The sequence below is a fragment of the Ischnura elegans genome, chromosome X (genome assembly GCF_921293095.1).
Source record: "Ischnura elegans chromosome X, ioIscEleg1.1, whole genome shotgun sequence".
Classification (NCBI taxonomy): Eukaryota; Metazoa; Arthropoda; class Insecta; order Odonata; family Coenagrionidae; genus Ischnura; species Ischnura elegans.
The window spans coordinates 28,470,899-28,488,526 of NC_060259.1; the positions used below are offsets into that span (position 1 = coordinate 28,470,899).

Here is a 17,628-nt window from a genome sequence, read left to right on the forward strand (position 1 = left end):
CAAAATGCACATTGTGGGATCTACCCATGGTTCTGAGAAACCTTCTCCTTTACATTGCTTTGTTTTGATCTCCCTTGCTAGGCGAAGAAAAATTGATATCCATCACTCAAAATATAGGTAAATATCAACCAATCTTAGACATACAACCATTATCCTTCCTGAATACTCTTTGTAAGTGCATTACGTACATTATACAGCACACAACGGATAGATAGATACAATTGAAAAAAATACCAATAGATTACTCAATACCAATAGATTACCACTACCAATAGATTACCAATAGATAAGTACCATTAGATTTTCAATTCAGTGGTTATTGGTTTCAAAGTTGGCAGAGGTTTGTGTTGTTTGCAACAGCAAACTTAATTTTGGCAGTATAAAAAATTTGTTTCCAGAAAACAGGGATAGATCTATCTACCTTATGTCACAAACAAGTTATAGGAACAAAAACTATGGGAATGCCAAAGGCTCAAATTTGGGCAACAAGATTTTGCTCACAAAAAGGGGTACCTTTTTGAGAAAAAATTAAGGACAAGAAATACTAAGGAGCAACAAATTTTGTGAGGTGTTTACCATCGAAATAAACAATCTTTCTTATGCTTCTTGTTGCATGTTGATATTAGTTGCTTAGTTTAGACAATAAAGCTTCTCAAAGTTGGGTGTCCTGCTTTTTTTTTAGAGACAGTAGGCAGTCATGGTGACAAATGTGAGATACTGATAAACTACACGGCTGTCAAAAGACTTAGCCTGTACTGAGAACAGTTTTTTGGATGTGGGTCAATGTGGTCCTTGTATTTTCTTATAAATAATTATGTACTAAGAATTGATTCCCTGTGTTTGAACAGTAAATGAAAGAGCCCCAAAATTCGCTTCCGTGCAAAAGATAACAAATGCATATCGGGGCCAAAAGTAAGCATGCTTCACACAATGCAAAAAAGGCTATAATACTGAGGCCACATTTTTGCCTTATGGCACAATAACAACTCAAACAAGCCACATTTCCATTCACCAAGCCCAATTGAGCAGCTGTGAGCAATCGTGAAACATTGATAGAGGCAAATGTGAGCCGATGTCAGCTGCTTTGATCATAAAAATACATTAAATACATCAAGAGCTTACAAAAAATATAGAAAAAATAGGTATGTGAAATGTTGGATCCCTAGAGCTACTGCCTGTATTGACGACATGGCTTTAAAGTGCCACAGAAAATAGAATTCAACTATTAATAATTCTTCCTGACAGAAACTGCTGTCACTCATATGTGAAAAAAGATTTCGATTACCAAAGCAACTGGCTGTGGCAATGCCAGACATTACCAGTTCATTCACTGACATGGGCCATTTGCAGCACAGGTGCAACACACTATCCTCGCACACTCAGTCCTCAATAGAGATATTCTAAAAATCACACTACTGCCACTTCATTGTCATGTTTTAAAATAGCTTTCACTGAACATCATATCCTTAATGATCTTAGAAGCTTATCAACATTATATTGCATTCAAGGAGATACCATAACACCGAATACAATACAAAGAGCTTGACTCAGGGCAAAACAAGTTCACAAAAAAATTAAATAAAATAGATACCTCGCCAAAAATGAAAATGTACATGTACTAGAGATCAACATTTCAAACATCATAATAAATAAATATCAGCAGAAAAATTATTCTCTGGATGCCATAAACATATATTTTTAGCTTTTAGGCAAATTATTAGGAGACAGATTTTATTTTCAGGTCTAATACCAATTGCCTAGTGACTATTTCCAATTGCAGAGTGATTATAAACCAGTTAGTTCAAGGATTCTGTTTCCACAGCCACTAAAAATGACAACAACAATTTCATTCTGGGTGAGAAAAACAGTGTCAATGGCAAGCATGCAGATATCAAAGAATTTAAAATGGAAAAAATAATGACAGAACAATCTACAAATCATAAATCACAGTTACTGTTATTCATCTGTCTGACATAACATTTTGTGCAGTTTACCTTTGACAGGGAATTTTCCTAAAACGGGTTAACTGCTTGTCAAGAACCTTCAAATCAGCTTTAAACATGGCTGTAACTACTTCTACATACCTGGGAAATACAAAAGATTACATTGATGATTTACTAAATGTGGGGAAATTATTTTCCTTGAAATGACCAAAAGAATACACCCTTTGTAGGAAATTGACCACCATTTCAAAATTTCTTCTTCTGCCTTGTCTTCCGTCACTTATTTCAAAGTAAATGAAGGCTTATGGACTGCAAAGTTTTGGGGTACAATTAAGCAATTCATTCAAACATCCTTATGATACTTGGAAGTTACTCCATTCATTTCTCAAGTGACACCAAATGAAGAGTTCCTGGCCCACACCTAATAAGAATGGCAAGAATTAGAATATTTGGATGGTGCCATCTATAACCTTTTTGAAATGGAAATGTCCCCAAATTACTGTTAAGAGAACTAACTTTGGAAAACTACAACTATGAGAAAGGTACACTATACTTAGTTCCAAATATCTTTACAGGTAAGGGGGTGCAGTTACACTCGGTTGGCAGGTTGTCCTTTGTTCAAGTCTGGATGCTGCTATAGGGCTCCACATATGGGGGAGGGAGAGAGGGTATTTCCGGCCATTTTACAAAACAATGCATGAGGGTCCACAATTGGAGAGGAGAGGGCATAATATCTACTCAGTTGGGTGCGTGAGTTGGCAAAAAAAAAATTTAAAGAAAATCATTGCCCTGACACAATTTTTCCCTTTGAGTCATATGAAGAGAATTATAAAATTTTATCTCATTAGAATGTTATCAACCCGTGCCGAATTGAACGCTAAATTTCAATAGGAATCCTAATAGAAAATTGGGAATAATGTTTTCTTTGGCTTCAGTAAGGGTAAGAGTTGGTTATTAGTATGTTTTAACTCTGTTTTTGTCAGTTCCTTTCCTGAGCTACCTCACACTTAAATGATTTTATTGGGGGCATCCGAAGGCTTCACTACGGATTTGAACACGGAAACCCTCGATCAGCGGACAAGGGCTCTAACCACTACATTACCACACTCCCTTTTTTCAGACTATGCTACAGAAAAAAATACATCATTTAAAACTATTTTCAATTATGTTGATAAAATACACAAGACTTCTGATGAATAAAGCTTGTAGTGCTTTTATTTTCTGAAGTTACTTCTGTCAGTGCAAAACTCAAGGATTTCATAACTTAGATATACCATATATTAAATAGATATTTTCAATACGCTCCACAGAAAATAATACAGCCTCACTATTTAAGGTATACTATTCAGTTGGCTGTTAGCTTTCTAAGGGGATGAAAAAATGTTACACCAATTTATGTTTTACGGCAATTTTATGTCCATTCTTCCATATGCACTTCTCATTTAATTCTGCATTCATTTACAGAGTCCCACAAAAAATATGCTGGCATAGCAACCCAAATAAATGTGTAACAACTGACAACCACAGAACTGCTAACTGCAATGTCAGCAACTCATAGTGGCAGGCCCAAATGGGACATTTCAAACACCTCTAATAGACATAGTTTCCAGTGACTTTGTGTTCAATTTGGCACAAGTTGGAATGTTCCGATTTAAAAAAAATTCAAAAGAATGTTTAACAAGTATTGTTACAAAATTGGCGTATAAGAGCTAAACAGTTTTAAAGTCGAAAAATAAGTAACACCCTAAATTTCTTCTCCTAATCTTTTCTAAATCCTCATGCTCAGTGGCCCAACAAAGTGTCAGCAACTCCTCTGAACCCAGTTCATGGGAGAGTAAAAGGCATACCAATCTTGAGGGTTTTGATGGCACAAAGGCAAAGGTAACACCGATCGTTCAGACAGCACGGCTAGTAAAATCAAGAAATTAAATGACAAAGATCTGAGAGGAACTGAATGTACAAGACCCTCGGACACACCTGTTGCCATCTTGTAAGTTATGGGCACGTAATTTGTCATGGAATTATCTCTTCCTTCAATTGCCTTACTTTAGCCAAACCCACAAATATATTTGAACAGAGAATAGATCCGACACATTTTAAAACGGTGTATTTAAATATGTACGTACAGCAGTTGAGACAGCAGTCAAAACAGAAAACAGAGTGGGAAGAAGGCATAAAATGACTGATGAAGTGAAGACATGAGAATACATGACAAAAAAGAAAGAGGATAGGAGACAGGAGATAGCTAAAGTTTGGGTTTAAGGACTTCTGCCAAGCCATCAAAACAAAGAATAGCAAGAAAAGAATTACTAACATCCCTCACTTACATATTTCATAAAAATTATTCTGCTTCAAGAAACAATACTTTTCAATGTTGAAAATCGAAAATAGGTGACAAAAAAAGTTTGATGCATGAATGAATAGTAAAACTATCACTTTCTCAGCTTTCTGTGCAACACCATTTTCATTTAATTAACACAATTTAACCTAAATTACATCATAACATTGCTATTGACAAAAAATTGATATGTACATACAAGGCTCATAATGCAAATGTTGGTTTTGATGTAGGGTTTGGTAAGAAAAAAATACATAACAATACTGGAAAGGTACAATATCATTTAGTGATGGCAACATGCACTCAAATACTATCAAAAATTTAGAGATCATTGATTTTTCAATTTAACCATCAATTTTCAAACCAAACTACAACCAGACACATCAGAAAGAGCTTTTGGATAGGACTACTTCCATCAGGGTCCCCATATCTATTGGGTCTATACTTATGGGATCAGAGGGAGCTATGGGTTGCGAATCCCTAGCTCACAGACCCACTACAGTGTCATAAAAAGACAAATGACACAATTTTCATGAAATATAACATTCTATTTCTTTGTATTCTTAAGTGATCCTTAGGCAATCCCTATGATTTCAGAAGAATTAATGATTTTTTATCAATAAACGTGGCTAGATGATTTAACCCCTAGGACTGAAACGATGAGTCATGCTTGTCATGAACTTGCGATGCCAAATCACACAATGACAAGTATACCTTGTCATCAGATTTTCCTAATTTTGGAACTACAGCAGACTCACGATTATCCGGCTGTGGTTTATCTGTGCATGAGTTTCACACTTCTTCGATGTTTTCCGCGATAATTTTTTGTGCCGGATTAATTTTGTTCGATAAAAAAATTAATCGGGCACAAAAGCACCAGGATTTTTGCATTTTAATGTAAGGCTACACCGTACTTATTATTTCCATTAGAATTCTCTTCATAAAAGGGAATTATTATTGTTCATTTTTCACAAGGAATGTTTCAAGTTTGCTTGGGCGTCTGCTCTAGCATGCAGACGACGATCAGAGGCGGGGAAGAAAAAACTCTTGATTAATTTTAGGAGATTATTCAATGGTTAACCAATCACAAATTAAGAGAAATTTTGTCTAAAGTCGATAATAGTATATTTTATATCGCAAATGCCAAATTATTGCTGTGGCCTCGCATTCAGTTGAATACGGCCCAAAGTAACAGGAGTTTCATCACACTCAGACATATTTACGCCGACACTATTCAAGGTCAAACTGGAGAGGAAGGGAATAGTAGAAGTGATGGAAGCCGGGGAAATGGAAGTAGAGAAAGCATGAGTCATAGCCAGGCACTTGCCTGCATAGACAAATTGCCAAAAGTGATCACGGAACCGCATCCCACATCAATTGCATACGACAACTTGCGCAAGACATGACTACGCAGCATGGTGCCTGACAGTGTAGTTTCCAACGTCGCACAGCAGTTTGGAAGCATTCCCGCAAACCAATTTACTGAATACATAATCTTGCAGACATGGGTGTGCAGTTTCGGAAACCAGGTATTACATGGAGCAGTAGGAATACGAGTACAATCACGTTTTCACCGCTAAAAAGATCGCAGTTATATGGAAAAGATAGCTGTGAATGATTCAGAAAAGCAACCTAAAATAACAGGCAATGTGCATAAATAATAATAAATTGTTTTATTCACATGAATTAAGAGAAATACATGAAATTAAAGTGAAAGTTTGGATAATTCCTGTTTTCCAATTATTCGTGCCACCTTTCCCCATCATTAGCCCAGATACTGGGGAGTATGCTGAATTTTGAGGAGCAATATAAATATTTTGAAAGTTTAACAATGTTAAAACATACATAAGGAACTCATACCTCATAAATAGAGATGCGTGAAAATCGCAAATGCAATAAATGCAATATAGATGTGATGAGCGCAAATATATGCGACATAGATGCGATGACTGGACTTTTATGATATTTTTATGCAAATTTGCCATTTTGACAGGAAAATTCGTAAATTTGGTGCCGAGTGCAGTTTGTATGCTCCGCCGACACTCACCGCACTGGCCAGCTGCTAGTTGGCTGGGACTCTACGTTTAATTTAAAAATTTAGAGTAGCTCACCATATTTAAAAAAAAATCATGGAAAGGAATTTTATGTTTACTAAAACAAAAGCATTACTCTAAGTACCAAGCACACACTTTGAAATGGTGAATCACTGTTTCAATAGAGGTAGATAGGGCATTAAACATAACAGAAAGAGACTCCAATGTAAGTTAAAAATTTAACATCTTAAGAAAGCTTAAAACAGTTAATAGCAAATTGTATTGTCCACTACACCACAATTAATTATCCAGTGGTAATGTTTAGTTTGCTAAAGCCACATACACTTGAACGCAGAAATCCCAGTAAATTGCACCTAGAAGATTTTGGCAAAAAGGAGTATCCTTTATTCAGAAAATATGTACATCAATAATTACCAGTCATACATATTTTATCTACTTCATAAATTCATAATATCTAGTTATGCAGAGTCCTTTTTAAACAACTAGCTTTCTAGGTGGTCAATTAGAATTCTTTATCAACTCCACTCAACTCCAGTTTAGAAGTGACCATGGGAAATTAAGAAAATTTTCAGGCATTTAAAATGTTTGAGCTAATAATAGTAATAGTTGTAGGATAGCAATAGTAGTAGCTGTAGGATAGCTATAGTAGTAGGACAGGAAAACAGTGAAGACTGCACCCAAAACTGCATACGAAAGATTGAAAAGTTGGAAATTAAGAAAATAGAAAATATGCAAGAAAAAATGTAAAATTTGTCTTTCAACTTTTCACTTAGGTTGACAGTTGGATGAAGGAGAATAACCTCATACGTAATAATAAAACATACTAGATTCAAAGGAATCCATTAATGAATTAAACATTCCCTATTGAGTATTAACCATGCAGGTACTATAAGTTGGTAGCTTACTAAAATAACTGTGGTGCAGGTACTCCCCAACTTACGCACAAAACATGTTCCAATTAGTTGGTTGCAAGTCAGAAATGACATATTAATGCTGGTATTAAATCATCTACAGGCCAAAATCTACATTAAAAATAGCTGGGCCAATAGATGTGGATTTGCTCTAATTAGTAAACATAATTTTTTATGCATGGTCCTTTAATAGATGTATAGATAAGGAAGAAAGACATAAATAAAAATAAAGAATAATATCGTGACAGAATATCCTGCCACAATATGTGCAATGTTTGTAGTATCTTCAGCAAGAAACAAAAGGGATTTTTCAAAATTTCCCCTTTAAAATAATTTAGGTCATAACTTTCGATTGTCGAAAGTTGGACAGATGAAGTACAGTATTTTAAAGAGACCCATAATCAGCAACAGATGCATAAATTTAATACAGATAATACCCTTTTACAGTGCAGTATTTTAAGTTATGAATGAATAATGAAAGACACTCGTGCAGGAATCTGGCCGTGACTTTGAGGACGACGAAGTGCATTTTAAGTTTGGACACAAAATTCATATTCTAGTCACTGCTTCATGCCGGTTCCAAACTGCCGACTTCATGTAATCGGTTCTCGTACTGGTTCTCAGGGCTAATAACCGACAGTACTGAGAACCAGGTGCCAGAACAGAATCTCTAGTATGTACACATCTAATTTGACCAGTAAAATAATAATAATAATTAATATACAGCAGGCTCCCAGTTATCTGGCTGTGGTTCATCCTTGTTGCGATTATCTGTGCCTAGGTTCACACAACTTTGACATTTTCCGCAATTTAAAACAAAAAAAAAAATCAGAACCAGGATACTTGAATTTAAATGCAAGGCTACACTGGACTTATTATTTCCATTAGAATCCCCTTCGTGAAATAAAATTACTTCATTTACCCCATAAACGTGTGCACCTTTATTACCAGGAATTGCAGCAGAAAATGGGGGTTATATGCATTTCTACGGTCGCAAATCCAAGGGGAACTGAGTGGCCTTGGTTTTCTGCGTGAGTCAATCATCTCAAACCTAGGTCAAAAACGAGCGGCAGGCAGGGGAGTTTCTCCTGCATCACGCCATCGCGTTGGTACCTCAGAGGTGCACATAAAAGATCGCGCAGGGTTCCTCGCTCCGGAGGGAGCACTAAATTTACTGCTACGAGTGGGCATCCCACAGCATGTATACTGCAAATAGTAATCTCATATGAAACTTACAGAAACAGTTTTGAAGGACAATACTTCGTTAACCCTTACGAGACGGTGGAGTTCTCTCCTTAGCATGACTGCTGTACTGAGCCCAAAGAGACTATTCCGTCCCATCTTTACGGAGCATTTTTGCAGGACATTTTGTTGAGTAGGGTCTTGCCGATAATCATGATGCATTCTCAGCACCAACCTTTTTCAACCCTTCCTAGCGGGGACTCCGCATTATCTCAAACTCCGAGGGGAGTTGGACTCCCTTCTTTCGGCGTTTATAACCCTACCAGCAGCAATGGTTTGCAGTCAATCATGCTTTGTTTATTTGAATTAGCTATATGGATAATTGTTACTTGAACGTAAATTGCAGACTTCGAATTGAGTTCCTCGTTTTATTCTGAGAATTTTCAAATTTTGAACAAAGCTCTACCATCAATATTAATGCATTTAATGCAGCAATAATTTCCATGTTGATGTTTAAACTGAAATCGAGATATAAGTTAATATTTATCGTAGAATTTCGTTCAAAATTTGTAATCGCTGCTCGAAAGACAAATAAATCAATTCTAAGTTTATATTTTTTGAGAAAGGAACAAATATTTATTTTGAAAACTGACTGAATGAACATTTGAATAACCCCGGTCCCTGACCACCAAATCTTAGGCTGTACCCTCTTAGTCTTAGTTTCAGGACTCAGCAAAGCGGGACTTAGGCTGTACCCTCAAAATCGAGGAGCAGGTACCCTGCTCCTCGATTTTGAGGGTACAGCCTAAGTCCCGCTTTGCTGAGTCCTGAAACTAAGACTTTGCGAACCCGTGACCGTTATAAAAGGGGGAGAATAAGGCAACGTATATGACCAGCATTCGATCGCTTGCGTAGGAAAATCTCCAACGAAAATTTGCAGCTTTCGTCCCCCAGGTCAGGAAACGTCCTGCCCGCATATTTTCATCATTCATAGGGAAAGGGTTAATAGTCAATATTGGTTTTACTGAGTAATTTCCCTTATGCTAAGGGATGCTGAAATTATATAGGTGTTAAAACCTACAGTTTAAAAAATTCAAACGAGTGTGTATGATGTTGGACTAAATGGTGGATAGTAGAAATTTGAAATGCTTGTAAATGAAGAGTGATGGAAGACAGGGAGAGGGGAAGGAGCATGCTCCCTCCGTCTTTCAAGCAACGAGGCTACAAGCAAAGGAGCAAGGGACAGACACATCCGATCTTGCATGTGAAGTTGTTGCCTTCAAAGCGAAGGGGCAAAGGAGCAGTAAGGTGATATACGCAGTTTGCATTGCCTGAAGTTTCCAGTCCATCTTGTCTAGTTTGAATGCACTAATGCTACCCTTATTTCTTCGGAAATTGTGCTGCTTCGATTATATTAAATATTAGTAGCCTTGTTGTAACTACAAAGACTTGAGCCAGTCAATTACAGCTTAAAACTTGAATGCAAAGCCCAGGCATACGTCTGCAACACCATGCGATAGGATTTTTAAAAAATCAGCAAAATATTTTTTCTTTAGCTCTCATGCAGAAAATAGGAGTGCATCTCTTACACACCTTTATAAGGTACTTGCTGATTAGGAATGTTTCAAATTTACTTTGACGTCTGCTCTAGCATTTCAGACGACACTCCTAGCGGCGAGAAAAAAACTCGTGATTAATTTTAGAATATTTTTCAATGGTAAATTAAGAGAAATGTTTTTTACGATTTTTAATTGCATATTTCAAACTGCAAATACGCAATTATTGCCATGGCCTCAGTTGAATACGGTCAAAGAGAGCCGGAAATTTTGTTGCACTCGGGCATATTCACAACGTGACTAGTCATGGTCAAACTGGAGAGGAATGGAATAGTAGAAGTGAGGCAGTGTGGAAAGTGGAAGTGGAGATAGCATGAGTCACAACCAGTGCTGCGCTATGGTGTGATTGCACCCCCGATGTCTTCACAGAAGTTCCGTATTCCTATTTCCCAAGCATTGCGGTGGATGATCTTGCTCAGGATGATTCGCATCCCGCAGGTGTTGCATCCCCGGCAACTTGTAGGGAGACTAAGCAGCGTGATGCCGAATAGAGTAGTTTCTGACATCTCGCAGCATTCATGCAAACCAGTTTTATGTCTCCGTGATCTTGAAGCCACGGATGCGTGGTTTTCGGAAACCAGGTATTACTAAGAGCGTTAGGAATACGAGTGCAATCATATTATTGCTGCTAGGAAGATTAAAGTTGGGAAAATAAAGGTTAAGATGATTCCTGAAAGCAATCTAAAATAACACACGATGTGCATAAACAACAATAGAATGTTTGATTTATGTAAAAAAGGAGATTTACAAGAAATTAAAATAAAAGTTTGGATTGTTTGTGCTGCCTCTCCCCATCATTAGCCTGGATAATCGTAAGTATGCTAAGTAGTATACAGTGAGTCCTCGTTCTACATCACCCCGTTTAACGTCATTTTGCGATAACGTCACGAAAATTTTGAGACCGCCATTCGTTAATAGCTCCTTCGCTTCGCGATAACGTCAAGGCTTTTAAATTTCGCGCTAGAAAAAAACGCGAAGCAGCGGGCGTTGAAGGTTGTTCGTTTTGTGGGCGGTAATACAGTCAGTCTAAACGAAGTGTAAAACGGTGCGTTTATTGTTAATTGCGACTACGGTTTTAGCAAATTTTCTGCAAAATGAATTCTTAGGTAGGTGCGCAAGGTTTTACTTGACATAATGGTTTTCAGGAACCTAAAAAGTGATTTCAAGGAATTTTTCCGTGTAGAACTCGGATTTTTTGTCACCAATTTTTTCGCCGTGTTCACAATAATTTTGGTTCCTGTAACTACGACGATGTTTCAGCGATGATGATGCCCAGGCGACACTCGCTCGGGCGACCACCATAGCGAAGCCGGAGAGCAAATGCGGGAAGATACAAAGATGGAGAAGGATTTACGTCAGTGCTGCTATTGTCGTCGATGAAGACAGGAACTCGTATTTATGCCATAGCTTGGCATTCCCATCGTAAAAAATACCCCAGATATGATATGCTAAAATTTTTTCGCTTAGGAGCCGATATTCACTTTTTACATTGTTTCTTATGGGATATTATGTTCCGATTAACGTCATTTCGTATATTGTCACATTTTTCAGGAACAGTAAGTGACGTTAAACGAGGACTCACTGTATATCCAATATTTTTTGCACATCAAACTTGATTAGAGACAATGACCAAAAAGTTGGTCACAGTTCCCTCTGCGACATCTAGTTCCCTCATCATCTGGTGGTTTTTTAAACATTTCAGTTTGGGAGTTGATTGCAGTTGATGGTGTATCAGAGAAATTTTCACTTCTACCCTCCCCTCCATTCCTCTCACGGATAACCTATGCTCGGTAAGCCATGTTCTGAGCCGTTCTTTTCTTATCCGGCCATCCCACGTAAAAGGTCCTGTCTGCCATGCCACCCATTCCACCCACCATTGGTAAGTGCCATGTCACTCCGCTGTCGCAACATCCTATGACGTCTGATGTGCTTATTTGAAGGGTTGGGTTCATGGGAGCAAATTTCGAATAGATTACCCATTGGGTCCACCATGTGGCAGTAGAGGGGCCCAGTCTCCTCTCATGAAGGAACACCACAGCACCGTAATAGCTACCTGCTATTCCCACTTTCATTCTTTCAACGTGTTACTCACCATGTAATGTGTCAGTAAACTCTTAAGGAGTGTGATCTTGGTAGGATGAAAAAAAATTGTAGCTCCATCTTAGTTAGGGAAATAATTATTGTATATTATCCATTTTTTGTGTTTCCAGAATATCAGTTGATCTAATCCAGTGTCTGACTTAGTTACATCAGTGAACTCTTTGTGTGAATGCCAAACCTCTTTTGGCAGTGCATCCAGAGTATGCACCTGGCACCCTGTTAGATAAAAGCCAAAGAAAGGGGACCTTCCACTCTACCATTGGTGGCACGATCACCACCTCTATTCTGAACTAAGCCTGGGCAACAGACGTGGAGGACTAATTGGTCATTCTGACTGGCCGGAAGATGAAATAATAGTCTTCCTCTTATTCACTCTTAGTCTACTAATCCTAAATCAATTTGTAAAAAAAAACTAAGTGAAGCGAGGCTTTCAAAAGCACAATAATGTGCAGCTTCTAGGAATAACATCTATATGATGTCACTGGATGAAATTTGGCAAGTAAAAGGAACAATAGGCAACCACTGTGATCCACATGACTCACATAGGATTATTGAATTGATGACATAATTAGTGCGATCAAATTAGAGCCATTCTTATTGTAAAAAATACAACTGTGGCAGCTAATATTACCAACTAAAACTATGTCAATTAATTGAACTCCCCACAGAAAAAGGTAAATCAATGCACAAAAATTTTTAAGCAAAGGAAAGACAAGGGAATAAGACAAATCATCATTCCTTAATAGCTCTATTTCTCATGAAAATTTTAAACTGAGGAATCCATAACTTAATGGAGAAAGCAATAAAATGCAATACTAACCTTCTTCGTCCACCCACTTCATAGTAAAAGGCTGGTCTGGGGTAAAACGGCAAATATCTCTCATTTCCTTACAAAGCTGGTCCACAGAGATGCGTGGATCAATGTATGTGATCATAATTTCTCTGGAAAGAAAAAAGTTATAACATGAGACTCATTCAATATGGTTTTCATGCCTCTTCATTCTTGCTTATGACTTCGTTTCATTTTAGAGAACATTATTCCAGTGTTTTTAGAAAACCTTCGACATGCAACCTCACAACAAACTTTTATACAAATTGCAGTCATGTGGATAAAACGAAAAAGTTGTAAACTAGATACTTAACTTGTGAGTGATTGTAAGCAAAAAATAGTTCTGGACAGAATTAGCTCTGAAGTAGTTAAGGTGGTATCAGGTGTCCCACAAGGAAGCAAAATCAGCCCTCTTTTGTCCATCATATACATAAATGATCTATGCTCTCCAATTAGCAGTAAAATGTGTTTATTAGCTGATAACATTGTCATCTAACTAAAATATAGTGATCACTCTGACTTTGAAATTCTATTATCGGGTATAAACAATATTCATGTTTGAAGCAAAGATTGGGATCTCGAACTTAATCCAAGCAAATGTACAGCAGAACATTTCTTGCAGAGGTCATCCAACTATCCCCCATGTATATACTGTGGATGGTGTAAACATTAATGCGACAGATGAAGTAAAGAATCTGGGAGTTACAACAACTTCAAACCTATCATGGGGAACACGGATAAGAAATATTTGTGGCAGAGCACTGAAGAGACTAAGATTTGTCAGGCATATTGTGGGAAGATTTTACGAAAGAAAGAGAGGTGCTATTTCACACTTGTCTGGCCACACCTTGAATATGCAGCAAGCTTATGGGATCCGGTGCAGAAAGAGTTAATCCGTGAACTTAATAAAGTACAAAGGAAAGCTGCACGGTTAGTGAAAAACTGCAGTGGGCGTACAGAAAGCGTTAGACAGATGTTAAACGAATTGGGTTGGGAGCCGATAGAGACTCAGAGGCTGCACACTAGGCTAAGATTGACTGAGCAATTGAGAATGGATGTTTTTAAGAGAGACACGGAGATCATCATATTAGAACCATATCAGAGAATCATATTTTTTGCCAAACGGGTAGGTATGAGAAATAGTTTATTGCCTGCAAGATAAAGTGCTATAACAAATGCTGGGCATTATTTCGTTAGAACATATCCATTTTTTATGTAAATGGCTGGTGTATTAACAATCCCTGCCAAGCACCTATTCATGCGGCTTGCAGGGTGATATGTAGATGTAATTTTAATTAACAAGGGGCTTTGATTTGAAGGAAAACCTTCAAAACCTAAAGGAATATAAAGAACTATTACAAATAAAATATTTATTGCAAGCATGGCAGAAGGTATTTCCCAAACCATCATGTCACCAATTGGCCACAGGTTGCTTATGCTGCACTTGGTACACTCACTTCTTAACCTCCTCAGTTCCCTGTTCTTCCTATCCTTAACAAGCATTACAATGAGCAAAAACACAATCTGAGCAACAGGTATATGATCATATATCTACCATGTATTGTGCACTGCGCCTCAGAAGTTTTCCATAGGGTAGCAGCATGAGGGTACAGAGTGCTAATAAAATTGTGCAGAAAAATTAATATGGCTGATTCGTACACACGGCAATTCTCTGGGACAGTACTACACCCAAACCTTACAACTTGTATCCATAAATGTAAATGTACAGACTGGAGTGCAAGGCATGACATAGACTTGCAAGATAAGTAGTGGGTGGGAAATTAACGATATACAAAGCCGTGTTCCTTTTGGTGGTCAAGAAGTGAATATTCAGAGCATTAAAGATGTTTTCAGAGAGTACCTCCAACAACTATGGCGGAAAATAACCAAAATAGCACTGCACCAGTAAAGGCAAAATTTTCTCAACATGATTGAGCCGTTCCAAGGCTGGCCTCCAGATAACAGTGACACCTTCCTAGAGAATCACCATGTAACCAGCTCACTTCAAGATAGGAAAATTTTATGACAGATTTTAATATCATTGTATTCAGTTCATTCATCAGTTTTCACAAACACCAGAAAAGGGAAAAATTTACCCAACATATCAGGGTGAGGACTCACAAAATGACAGTAATAAAATTGTCGAAATATTTCTTGGATTACCTATATAAGTTCGACATTGGCAAGTATATAGAGTCCCAATTAACACCAGCCCTGTTGAATTCGTTTCATAGGGAATTTAGCAATGGTCCTAGCAATGGGCTACTTACTAGGATTTTACATGTCCCAAATTGAGATTTGAGAGGAAATTTCAGTAGCATCAATTTTAGATTACAGATGTCTGCTGAATTGAATACAAAAACCAAAGCTGATACTGCTACAAATGAAATAAGTCTGTCATAGATAGTGTGACACTGGTAAGACCGGAAACACATTTAACATTACACAGCGTATTCAGAAAGTACTTACTTAGTTTACCATTGATTATGTACTATGTTCATATGCATACTATGGCTGTCACAATTTCTGCTCGCCACGCATCTGACACCCTTGTCACATTCTTAGCACAGTCATAAGGCCACTCTACACACTGAATGATCATGCGAATGAAATCACTTGCCGTGTATGATGGAAAAATTCACGAATGAACTGTCATGCACATGATAATTCAGTGAAAATTAGAACATGTTCTATCTTGGTCGCATGATCCTGTGAATGATCACGTGATCATTCAGCATGATCATTCGCATGATCATTCAATGTGTATAGCAGCCTTTAAGATCTCAACACAATTTATTCTCACTACCAGCGGCACAGCGAGGGGGGGTCTTGGGGGATAACCCTCCCCCCCCCAGAGCTGAGAGAAATATTTAAGTTTAATCCATTTCACTTAATTGGTTTAATATTACTTATAGAATAGTGTAAGGATTAATAAAATATCCCTCAGAAAGCTGTAAAACTCACCATTTTGAATCATTTATCTGAAAATTTTTCTGGAAAGGGCCCCTGCACCCGCCGTTTACCCTTGCAGGTATTCCACACTCTCAGACCCCCAGTATCAGTTACACCTAAATTACAACATTAAAACACCACCCTTAATTCCTAGCTGCGCCCCTGCTCACTACTGAATTTTTTTTTTTTAGTTCTGGTCAGTTCTGAATTTAGATGAAAAGGCCCTAGGTTATTCCACTTATGAGGCTCTTTCACCTCCCATTTCTAAGTCTGTAAATTACATAAAATAATAAAATACATCATTGCAATGATGTATGTCAATGTGTCAATTTTTTCGAACAGCGTAATTTTAATTTTGCAAAACAATTTGAATGTAGGCCCCCTTTGATCTTGAGGCCCTAGGCTGAAGCCTAGACAACCTGTAGGAAAATCCGGCCCTGGTTTTGGAACTCTTAACACAGACTATTTTCCCATACCGCCAAATATATAATTCTGGATAGCATTGTGTTTAATAAGAATGACACCAGTATTTTACATGCCAGTACTAAGCAAGCATTGAAACACCTATCTTTTCATACTGTAGGAACAGGCCAGTCTAATAATAGGAAAGGAAACAGCCCGACCGATTTCCTTACAGGAAAATTAATGTTAAACATAGTCAGGTACTCTGGGGAACCATGGATTACTGACGTACTAAAGTGAAATAATACATCAACAACAAGATACATAACTTTTGCGCTGACTTATTAATAATGGCACGAGATGTAAACACAATGAGATGAAACTTATGAATGGACAGTAAAACAGGTTTAATTAGGCACTCATGATGTACATCCTCAACCGTATAAAATTGTAAAGCTAAGATAAATATACAATAACATGCACTACTTATCAATAAATTTCTGCCCAACTAAAATTGAACTAACCCATTGTACGCCGTCTTCACACGAATTTCAGTAACATCTGATTCCACAGCCATTTGAGTGGGCATCTTGTCAATAGCGCTACCAAATCCAGAAAGTTTTCTTCACAGACATCCAATGGATAAAGTACAATCGCAATTCATTCACAAATAAGAGAGATTTCTAGGTCTGAAAAGGAAACCAAAACATGAATTTAGTTTGTATACAGCATAAATATTGAAATAGAACGAGTGACAAAGAATCAAGAACTTATTTTTGAAGTATAATTTCACATTATCAATCATCCAAAATCAAGAATCCTTACACTATATTTCCGAAAGTGGTTCTCACTCCTCGTTAAAGCGATACTCGATGGTTCATATTAATACAGAGTAAAAAAAGAGTAACTGTCACAATTACCTCATACCAGAATTAAGACCTATACACAATTGACTAATTATTACGATGACTCCACCCCCGTTTAATCCCAAGGCATCTCGACCTGCAGCGCCTACTCATAAACGGAATTCGCTAACGACTACGGTTGAGTAGTTTTTTCGGCAGCAATTCTTCTCAAAGTGTTTGGCTCATAAAATTAAATAACATTCACGTTTAAAATTGATTGACAGCAATGTGATTGCGGTATTTCATTCTCCGCTCTTCTAGTTGACAAGATATAAGGAGACGGCTTCAGACATAATAGTAAATCAGTGAAAATTGTTTCACTATCATATCAAGCCCAAAGAATTAAAAATAGCCTTATTTAAATTTATTTGGAGTAATAATAGCTATTTATCAACG

The 17,628-nt window shown here is 37.4% G+C and overlaps 1 protein-coding gene across 5 annotated transcripts in view; it reads right to left on the bottom strand.

Annotated features, from left to right (window-relative positions):
* Positions 1 to 17,628, bottom strand: part of LOC124171663 (atypical protein kinase C) — a 65,825-nt gene that overhangs the window by 48,105 nt on the left and 92 nt on the right. For 2 of the 5 annotated variants that reach the window (XM_046550890.1, XM_046550887.1), the window contains exons 1-3: positions 17,153 to 17,616; positions 16,852 to 17,016; positions 12,965 to 13,086 (exon numbers count right to left, since the gene is read on the bottom strand). In XM_046550890.1, coding sequence (XP_046406846.1) covers positions 12,965 to 13,086; positions 16,852 to 16,916 — 187 coding nt within the window. In that variant the 5' untranslated portion in view covers positions 16,917 to 17,016; positions 17,153 to 17,616. Of the gene's footprint in view, positions 1 to 1,994; positions 2,085 to 12,964; positions 13,087 to 16,851; positions 17,017 to 17,152; positions 17,617 to 17,628 lie in introns of those variants that run through there. The other 3 variants (XM_046550888.1, XM_046550889.1, XM_046550893.1) reach the window with 3 other exon arrangements.